Consider the following 10,380-nt stretch of genomic DNA (forward strand, 5'->3'; position numbering starts at 1 on the left):
TGTACAAGTATAGTACAAAAACGCTTGACTTACAAACGTGTCTTTGGGCTGCGGCTCTCTTCCGTCCACCTCTCTCCGTAGGCCTCCTCCGTTCAACTGGTGTTTCAGCGATCGGTTTGCTCTAAGCAATGATTTGCCTCTTAAAATCATAGGTAGTGTCAAAACAATCAGACAATAACCACAATGTATTTCTTTCAAAAAATAACCACAATGTATTGTCTCTTAGGTATTGTATGTGACTTGTGAGTGAGTATTACATGCAATTGATTTATGAATCTTTTTTGTTTGGCGGATGATTTACAAGTGACATTTGTATCTCAGTCTTGTGGTTAGTTGTGGAGAGAAATGAATGAATGAAAAATATTGAGAACAACCACACCAGATGACAACATCATTAACTATGTCCCAACATGGGTCTCGACGAGGACTACTTTGATAGAAGTCAAAATTGTGAAGTTGGAGTCGATTATGAAGGAGCAATGACAATGACTTCGACCTCAACTTTGTGTTTCCTCTCTATGGCATTTTGCACGAGTGATGACAATGACAATGACTTCGACCTTGACTTTGTGTTTCCTAACTAGATCGGCTGGTGTCTGCTATTGTTATGGAATTGGAATCGAGAACCTCCGGAGCAGTGACATCATCAAACGTTGGGAGTGCACCGAGATTTACTTAGGCAGTTTCAAATCTCGGCCTTGGACCTACAAGAGTGGACTCTTTTTTTTTTTTGCGAGGTAAAAGGATTGTACAATCCTGTTGGCAAATGACGCCAATATCATCAGATCCATGACGAAGCCACACAGCAGTACGAAGCTAACACGCCGACACACCTCCGTCTCCAGAATTCACTGCCTACCACTAACAGTCAACGTTGCAAACACGTTTCCACCACCTCCGATACCAAGATTCACAGCCTACTACTAACAATCTCCGTCGCAAAATACTAGCAGTACGATAAAACGAGCCAAAAGCAGTTCAGTAACATGTATCAGGTCGACATAGGCAGTACGGGATCTCAGTGGTCCTGCTCGAGCTTCCTCAGCTCTTCCTTCCGCAGAGCCAGAGTTTTCTTCAACTCCTCGATTTCCTTCCTTATCTCCTGAATGATGCTTGCCTTCTTCTCTCTTCCACTAGATAGATAGTGAATAATCACATCAGCATCCCTACAAAAACACATTTGTTAGTTCCAGTAAACTCATTCCTATCAAAAACAAGTTTACAACACAGTGGAAGGTAAAAATGCCTACAAAATTGCCCAAACCAAAACCAGTAATTTTAAATAGAGAAGATACAATATGAATAGTCCTACATCCTTTACATTTTTCTGGTGGTGCAAATCTGGTTAGTTAAACTGGACCATACAAGGTGCAAGTTTCAGAGCATCCTTGTAGGGTGTTAGTTAAACTGGACCATACAGGGTGTTAGTTAAACTGGACCATACAGGGTGCTGCTCCAATCTAATAATTCAATATAACAAGATTAGCAGAACCAAGGGCCTGAACAGGTTGGCATGCCAAAACATTTGGCTAGCAAATGGTTGGCACTCAACATGCTAGCCAACCTGTTATAGAGTTGCCTACTGTTGCCAATGCCAATTATTGGCTGCCAACCAATCAATAGGCTCTAAGATTACATCTAGAAGCATCTGCATAGTACTGCATTTCACAATTATATTCCTTTGGCAACATGGTGCATGTGCTTCACTATTAACGTAACGTAAACTGGAGGTGGTGCAGCAGGATAACTAGTTGACAATTTCTTGTCTTACAAACTTTATAAACAGTATGAATCATTATTTGAACTCCTATTGGTGATACAATCATACTTCCTCCATTCCCAAATATTTGTCTTTCTAGAGATTTCAATAAGTGACTACATACGGAGCAAAATGCGTGAATCTACACTCTAAAATGTGTCTTTATACATCCGGATGTTGTAGTCCATTTAAAATCTCTAGAAAGACAAATATTTTGGAAAGGAGGGAGTACATATCAGCAACTCAGCACATAAGAATCTGCAGAATTCTTAAACTATCATGGAATTGAAGAGTAAAAGTAGAACTGACCTTTTGAAAACCCACTTCACCCAATGAGCATACACAAATTTCTTTACTTCGATTTCAGTTTCCCCAAGCTACAAAAGTAGCATGTGTCAGACCTATTTTACAACCTCTATACATTAACAGTGATGATAATGGCAAACAAATTCACCACCTACTTTGATGTTAGCTGCAGCACGTGAGTTCCAGCCAGTTTCAACATCAGAGTCTGCTGACCCATCATTTCTGTAGCAGAGATCAACTGTGCAAACAACATGTTATGGCCACATTTCCATAGAAACTAAAGAGAAAAGAGTCTAAAAGGTCATACCGCGCAATCGATCAATATTATCAGGTAAATCAAACTTCTGGCCATTCATGACCATACAGGCATACTGTTGATTAGTAAATTTCAGCAGCTTCGCTTCTAGAGCATGCTGGGCGCCAAAGACTAACAAAAAAGAAAGGATATATAGTCAGCAGGGTTTTTTAATCTACATATTACCCATATCCCTAAGCTTAGCATAAGAATGCTATTTTGTTTCTTCCTTTCAGTTGATGAAAGCAAAAAGAAAGAAAATGCAGAGACAGTAGATGCAACAATATCTCAATAGCTTACCACTACTGTTTGGTATGTGATGAGCCTCAAAGCCAGCATACTCCACATTCAAGCCTGCTTCAGGGGAGGAGCCAGCTGTAGCTCCTTGTTGCACTGGATCAGCATCACCTAGATGTAGGCGAACTCATGTGTTTAGTGCACACTGTTCAGCATATAAACAACATACATTGGATAGAATTTCTAGACTTGGGCATTTGCCAGTTGCCACCTCTAGAGCAGCTGCACATACCTTCTGCAGTACCAGTTGCTCCGTGGTCATCAGCTTCATCTAGGTGTAGGTGAAATTTATCAGCATCATCAGCACCTCATGTGTTCAGCACATAAACAATATACAACTGAATAGAAATTTAGAATTGGGAAACTGCGAACTCCAGAGCAGCTGCACATACCTTGAGGAATATTAGTTGGTTCTCCAGCACTCAATTGGCTGCTGAGGGGACTAGATGCTGCATCCACTGTTCAAATCGTATTATAACGCAATACAATTGAGTAAATAAAATAATCAACAGCCATATTCATACAAAATAAAGTAAATACTCCCTCTGTAAACATATACAAGACATTTCAGATCATTAAATAGCACACGCAAGATAAGATTTCAGAAATCAGGCAATGGCATAGCTAGGTGTCGGCACTTTTTAGCAAATGAAAATAAATCAATGACATTGTCAACATAACTTGATAAAACTACCCGCCAAAAACAGCTGCACATACCTTCAGGAAATTCAATATCTTGGCTACGATTCAGAGAGCTGTTTGGATTCACCTCCACTGTTCAATCATATGAAAATAAATCAATCATTTTTTCATCTTAACTTGCGGCAAGATTGGCAAGACTACCTGCCAAAACCTGCGGCACATACCTTCAGGAACAACACTATCTTGGCCAGGATTCACAGAGCTGTTGGGAGCATTTGGCACAACACTTCCTGTTCAGTCATATTAAGACAATGCAAACCTTTTGAGCATATGCATACAAAATAAAGTAAAAAAATACACCACTGGATAATTTCAGAAATCAGGCAATTGGCACAGCTAGGTGACAGCACACACCTTGAGCACTGCCAAACCCCTCAATACGATCATCTTCATTTCCATCCACTTCTCAGCATATGAAAATAAATATATAATACTTTAGGATTTGAAAAAACTAATCCACACAAGAACCAGCTCTAGATGGAGTGCACCTACATTGAATGTCATCAAAGCCAAAGGTGCTGTCATTGTTGAAGTCAACGGTGCTTTCATTCTGTAAGTTTAAGGGACTTCCTGCATTGATTTTCCAGCATAAGAAAATCAATCCACCAAAATGTTAGAACTCGATAGATTGATACCTACAGTCCTAGACAATCACAACCAAAGGGATGCACTTACGAGAAGCGTCATTACGAACGCCAGTAGAATCCAGAGGGTTACCTGCATTCAGAGAATGAACATTAGCAGGATGGTTATCTGCATTGAGAGAATGAACATTAGCAGGATGTCCCTGTAAGAAACATCATGATGAACCAGAACAAACATAAGAAAGCAGCATGTGTGCTGACCTCCCCCACGAGCACTGCTTTCTGGCTGATCAGTAAGAACGCCAGTAGAATCCAGAGGTATACTTGCATTCAGAGAATGGACATTAGCAGGATGTTCCTATAAGAAACATCATGGTTGGTAGGACTAGGGTTCCTACCGGCTCTACTCCGTAGTTTATACGGGCAGAACAGCGGAGGTCCGGGGCGAGCACGCGAGCTCCGGCGCGTCGGCACCGTCGCGAGGGAGGAGAAGGCCGGCGGCGGTTAGGGCAGGAGGCGGCTAGGGTTTCCGACTCCTCTGGAGCCGGGCAATAGGATAGAAATATCTTTATTGCTTAATCCCAAAAAGAGTTTTACAGCCTATATTTATAACCTAGATAACTTGCATAAGAATTAACCTAAGATAACTTGCATAAGAATTAACCTAAGATAACTTGTGGGCTATGATGCCCGGTGGGCCTAGCTAAACCGGCCATAACACTTCTCCCCGCCTGCACAAACAGCTCGTCCTCGAGCTGTAAGGTGGGGAAGCGCTTGCGGAACTCCTCGAGGCGATCAGCCAGCGTCAAGCACCTTTTCGACAGCTGGGGCGGCCAGGTCAGCGGCGACGGCGTCCTCCGGAATGTAGTCTGCAACCTCCAGGTAGAAGAGTCGCGGGCAAGCATGGTCGGGCGTGTAGGGCTCGTCGCAGTTGAAGCACAACCCTTTGTGGCGACGCTCAAGGAGCTCGGCTGGGGTGAGCCGGCGGAACGGGCGTCCCGCGGTCGCGGCGAGGGGTGCCGCAGAAGCCTGCGTAGGCCGACCCTGTGCGGAATCCGGCCCGGGTAGCAACCCAGCGGTCCGGAACGGTGATTCCTGCTGGATGGCCACCGCACGGCGCTCGAACGCGCGGGCGTAGTACATGGCCAACTGGAGATCCTGGGGTCCCCGAAGCTCAACGTCCACGCGGATGTGATCCGAAAGGCCACCGACAAAGAGGTCGGCCCGCTGCTGCGCCGTCACACCCGACGCATGGCATGCCAGGGCCTGGAAACGGTCGGCGTAGTCCTGCACCGTGGAGGTGAAGGGAAGGCGGCCGAGCTCCGCCAGGCGGCTCCCGCGAACTGGGGGCCCAAAGCGGAGGAGGCAGAGCTCGTGGAAGCGCTCCCAAGGAGGCATGGCGCCCTCGTCCTGCTCGAGAGCGTAGTACCATGTCTGCGCGGCGCCGCGGAGGTGATAAGAGGCGAGCCAGGTACAGTCCGAGGCGAGGGTGCGCTGCCCGCGAAAGAACTAGTCGCACTGGTTGAGCGAGTTGAGGGGGTCCTCCGTGCCGTCATACGTGGCGAAGTCGAGCTTGGCGAACCGGGGCGGCTGCTGGTGTGGCGCGCCATGGCCCACTGCCTCGGTGGTGCGGAGGGCTGATGACGGCGCCCGGTCCATGGTGGGAAGGCCGGCGTAGTTCCCCGTGGCGCCCGATGCCTCGGGCTGCAACTGGGAACCCAACGGCGGCGGGGCCTCCGTGTAAGCCGGTGGAGGGGACGTCCCGTGGAGCCAGCCTGGAAGCGGAGACGGTGACGACGGAAAGCGGACCTCCTGGATTGGAAGTCCGCTCGGCGCGGACCGGCCCAGGCTAGGGCTGGGCGGGGGCTGTGGTGGCACCTGCACGGTGGCCGCAGGGAGGGACGGCGCGGCTGGGGACGGCGTGGTCCAGGCCGGCCACTACGGGCCCTGGGCGGCGGCTGGCGGTGTGGGTGGCGCCGCAAGTGCCGGCGTCAGCCACTGGGGCGCGGACGGGGCGGCCCAGATCGGCCACTGCGGGCCCTGGGCGGCGGCTGGCGGCGCGGGTGGCGCCGCGAGTGTCGGCGTCGGCCACTGTGGCCAAGGCGGCGTCGAGGCCGCCGGAGGGAGAAGCGCCGGGTAGCCTCCGGTGATGGCCCCCGATACCGAGTACCACGGCAGCGCCTGCTGACCCGCGGCCACGGCTGGATGGAGTGGTGGAGGCGCCCCGTACGGACTTGCCAGGTAGAGGCGGATGCCCTGGACCGCGGCGACGAGGTCGTTGAGCATGCCGGCCATGGCCTCCGGTGTGAACTGTTGCGGCTGAGGGGGAGGTGACGGCGGAATTGGAGGCGGCGAAGGCATGGTCGAAACCCGGGTACCTGATACCAAATTGGTAGGACTAGGGTTCCTACCGGCTCTACTCCGTAGTTTATACGGGCAGAACATCGGAGGTCGGGGGCGAGCACGCGAGCTCCAGCGCGTCGGCGCCGTCGCGAGGGAGGAGAAGGCCAGCGGCGGTTAGGGCAGGAGGCGGCTAGGGTTTCCGGCTCCTCTGGAGTCGGGCAATAGGATAGAAATATCTTTATTGCTTAATCTTAAAAAGAGTCTTACAGCCTATATTTATAACCTAGATAACTTACATAAGAATTAACCTAAGATAACTTGTATAAGAATTAACCTAAGATAACTTGTGAGCTATGATGCCCGGTGGGCCTAGCTAAACCGGCCATAACAATGGTGAACAAAAACAAACATAAGAAAGCGGCATGTGTGCTGACCTCCGCCACCAGCATTGCTTTGTAGCTGATCTGGCGTTGGCCCACTTCCTCCCCCTCCTCCCCCTGCTTGAGCGCTAGTCATAGATGCTCTTGTGGTTGCTCTTCTGTGGGGTCTGGCAACATCTGGTACCCTTTCACTGAAGCTTGAGACAACTTGCTCCAGCTCCATGGTGAAACTTCTCTGCCAATTTAATTTCATTCATGAGTGGTCAGCATCAAAGAGAAGAAACTTGCAGAACAAAAGATTGAACTCTTAGCAAATGTTACCGATGTTAGCAGATAGGAAGGAATTGGTGACCCTGGTTGAACTTCAGGAAAGTGTTGTCGCAGATTCTCAGGATTGCTTGTGTAAAAGACTTATATTTGAGAACGGAGGGAGTACATCCTTAACTGGTCTATACATTTTATACAAATATGTTTTTTTAAGTCAGATTTCTCATAATGATAACCATATTTTCAACTAATAAAAAGCTTCCTTAGCTGGTCTATACATGTTATACAAATATGATTTTTTTTACAAACTCAGATTTCGCAGCATGCTAAACATATTTTTGATATAGCACACATGAGGTTTCTACTACCAATATCGAATATGTCCCTGCAAAATGAAACTATTTTCATCGACAACATGACTTTAGTGAGTCTCTGCACCATTTGACGCAACGGGTCAAATAGTATGTCAATATAATCACAAGACATTTCCGTTAAGAAAACATCCCTTGAAAAAATGTGGGCAGCAAGCATATCCAACCAGAATCATCGAACTAGAGAAAGCAGCACCCTTGTACGTATTAACAACCAACAATGGCTTGCAAGATGTAACAGAGAACCTGCTGCCCTTAGAACACTGCAAAAACTTAATATCCAATCATTTTGGTTATGTGCATCAAATTAGGAACCAATGTATGCAGTTCTTTGAACTAAAGCTAACAAAATTCTTTACTCATATACTCCCTCCGTCCCAAAATAAGTGACTTAAGTTTGTAGTAACTTTGTACTAATATTAGTACAAAGCTGAGTCGCTAATTTTAGGACGGAGGGAGTATAAAGCAAGGATACAATGTAAACAACTAATACTGAAAAATTCATGCTGCACAAACATAAGCAATTCAACAGGAGGTGTGGGCCCTTGACAATGATGCCAACCTAAAGAAGTCTGAGATTCATTTAACAAAAAGAGAAATGGATGCAGAGCACATTCATGCCCGTCTCCAGAAATTCGGGGCCCCGGTGCGAAATGCAAATTGGGGCCCTAAAATTTCTAGAATACACGTTTTTAAAAAAGAAAATGAATAGATTCAAACACTGCATAAATTATAGGCTTGTCAAGGTAGTAAAACAACCTGAATTTTATATGAGGAACTATCTTGGAAATTTTGGTGTGTGACAACTTGATCAGCTAGTCTACTATATATCTTCCCTAAATAATTTGATTGATGAACTGATGCATATGCACACAGTATTTACTAATATATAATTATTCAACAAAATAGTCTAATTTAAATAGGGATTCGGTTTGAGCGCACCTCGTGGACAGATCGGTGATGCCCTTACAGCCACCGGCAGTCTCTACTTGCGTGTGTTTTTTAGCACACGCAATATATGAAGAATAGGATAGAAAGGAGTATTTACAATTAGAGGATGATGTTATAGCGTAGAAAAACTAGCAGTCTACACTGCCGAAACTTGGCATTAAGCAACCTGTTGACGAAACCTGCCAGACGAGTCACCTAAACGTCCAGTCACCATAACCCTTGTAATGGAAGAAGAGAGGACAGGAGCCATGCATCGAATCGAATTGTTCTCAAAACCAAAACGCTATATGAAGTTTGAGCATCAGAGAAGGCACCTTCTTGCGATGCAGTTCCCGGACGGCTTGTTGTATCATAAGGAAATTCTTCATGAGAGCAGGGCTATGGGCTGTGCCTCCGGGCAGGAAACGAAGCGATCAAAGGAAATAACGCCGCTAGCCTCCGTGCGGCGGCGGCGGCGTCTCGGGAAGATCGATAGATCGATCGATCGCCAGGGTTGTGTCGATCCGGACTCAGGAGAGGCTCGTTCAGGAAACTGAGGAGCAGGCCCATGAGCCTGTGCTAGCTGTGAAAAATGGCCCAAAAGGAAAACAAATACTAGACATTGGCCCAAAATCGGGGGCCCCTAGAATTTGGGGGGCCTGTGCAGTCGCACAGCCCGCACATGCCCATGGACGGCCACATTGCACAAGCTTTTTTTTTTTGAGATGCACATTGCACAAGCTTGAGAGAGAGAGAGAGAGAGACTGAGAATCTCACCTTGACGTGTTGGCACCACGTAGAGGATCAAAAATTTCATTTTGCTTGGTCCATCTATGATTATTTTTTCCTCTCGAATCAGATTGCACACGTATTGCTCTAGTTATTCTAGCATTGCTGCTTACATTTTTCTAAACAGGGATTGCAATGGGGCTTAAACAAAGATGTCTAAAAGTTAGATCCTTCTGGTCGACACGGACTGGAACAGTCCCATAATCCATACACTTGATGATGTAGCTAAGAGTGTGTTCGACAAAGGAAAAATGTTGCTGGCATATTGAATTTAGATGCTATAAATTTGAGACTTTTGTTGTTTGTCATTGTGTTGTCGTACAAAGGATCAACTGTTATATCCAGTTCAGTGCCTCCTAACATGGCATGCATGCAGTTTGGAGCTACAAACTGCTGTAGTGTTGCTGAGTATATATTCTTAAAAAGATATGACAAATCGGTGCAAGCAATAGTGCAATATTCAGAACTTGCTATGCAGTAACGGCCGCCTGTGTGTTCATTTCAGTTACCATGTCCGCATCAGCACCATAGGTTCTTATGCATTTTCTATAGCTTCAGAACTACTATATAGTACAGCATATTTCAAGAATACTGAAATATCGGTTCATTTAGAGGTACAGCACAGGTTGTTTTGAATAATTTTGGACTAGCATGTTCATCCTTCAGAATTTTCTGGAGCAACACAAGGTAGAAATCAACCAAGATTCGAAGAATACATCACCTGAAATTCCAGATAGAACTGGTTTTGCATAACTCTATAATGCTCTGTCCATCTTTCAGATTTTTCTAAGGCAACACAATGAGAAATGAACAGAGGAGACAACATGCTTCCCTTGCTGATGATGATTGAGTTAGTCTTTGAGGCCGCCGAGGAGGCCTGCGCAACAGACAAGGTACTCTTGGAGGGTACAGGGGCGAGCAAGAGGCACTAGATTCAGATCTGGTCTGCCCTGGCGGTACCGCTTCACTGGTATATCATCTAAAAGCGGTGGTGAACTTAAACGGTGGATCAGCGATTCAGCGGTCTTGTCAGCCAGATACCGCACGCCGACGGGAGGGCAGCGGGCACCGCGCACCCCCATGTACACGGCGTTCCCTGCCACGCATGGAAACCTCCTGGCCGAGAGGGAGAAGCACGCCACATCCCCGACAAACACGGCGCGGTGCTGGCCAATGTCCTCCACCGGAACAAGTCTCTTCCCGGCCACATCCACCTCAAACACCTGGATCAGGTTCCACCGGTTCTCCCTCATATGGTGCTCCACCCTGATCACGTCCATGACCTTCCTCCTGCGCTTCATGATTCTTTGCTCATCGGCGCTGAGGTGGTCGAGGTTGAGGTAGTAGCGCACCATGA

The 10,380-nt window shown here is 46.8% G+C and overlaps 1 protein-coding gene across 1 annotated transcript; it reads right to left on the bottom strand.

The window, feature by feature from the left end:
* Nucleotides 1–779: 779 nt before the first annotated feature.
* On the bottom strand, nt 780–8,728 carry LOC119367223. Its single transcript, XM_037632801.1, has 15 exons — nt 8,570–8,728; nt 6,988–7,115; nt 6,721–6,901; nt 4,035–4,076; nt 3,852–3,929; nt 3,714–3,761; nt 3,524–3,589; nt 3,375–3,431; nt 3,050–3,115; nt 2,890–2,928; nt 2,661–2,768; nt 2,373–2,492; nt 2,221–2,303; nt 2,069–2,136; nt 780–1,166 (listed from the first exon to the last, which is right to left on the bottom strand). The coding sequence occupies exons 3-15, from the start codon at nt 6,887–6,889 to the stop codon at nt 1,019–1,021; spliced, it is 1,092 nt and encodes a 363-aa protein (XP_037488698.1). The 5' UTR covers nt 6,890–6,901; nt 6,988–7,115; nt 8,570–8,728; the 3' UTR covers nt 780–1,018.
* Nucleotides 8,729–10,380: the final 1,652 nt, after the last annotated feature.

The sequence above is a fragment of the Triticum dicoccoides genome, chromosome 2B (assembly GCF_002162155.2).
Source record: "Triticum dicoccoides isolate Atlit2015 ecotype Zavitan chromosome 2B, WEW_v2.0, whole genome shotgun sequence".
In the NCBI taxonomy this organism is placed as follows: Eukaryota; Viridiplantae; Streptophyta; class Magnoliopsida; order Poales; family Poaceae; genus Triticum; species Triticum dicoccoides.

Excerpts from the sequence above, each read along its gene's own strand:
- LOC119367223 (XM_037632801.1), bottom strand. The coding sequence starts at position 6,889 with ATGGAGCTGGAGCAAGTTGTCTCAAGCTTCAGTGAAAGGGTACCAGAT. Across the intron at positions 3,930-4,034 it reads CGTTCGTAATGACGCTTCTC|GAAGTCCCTTAAACTTACAG; the intron begins GTAAGTGCATCC and ends AAATCAATGCAG. Across the intron at positions 3,762-3,851 it reads TGGCTTTGATGACATTCAAT|TGGATGGAAATGAAGATGAT; the intron begins GTAGGTGCACTC and ends TATGCTGAGAAG.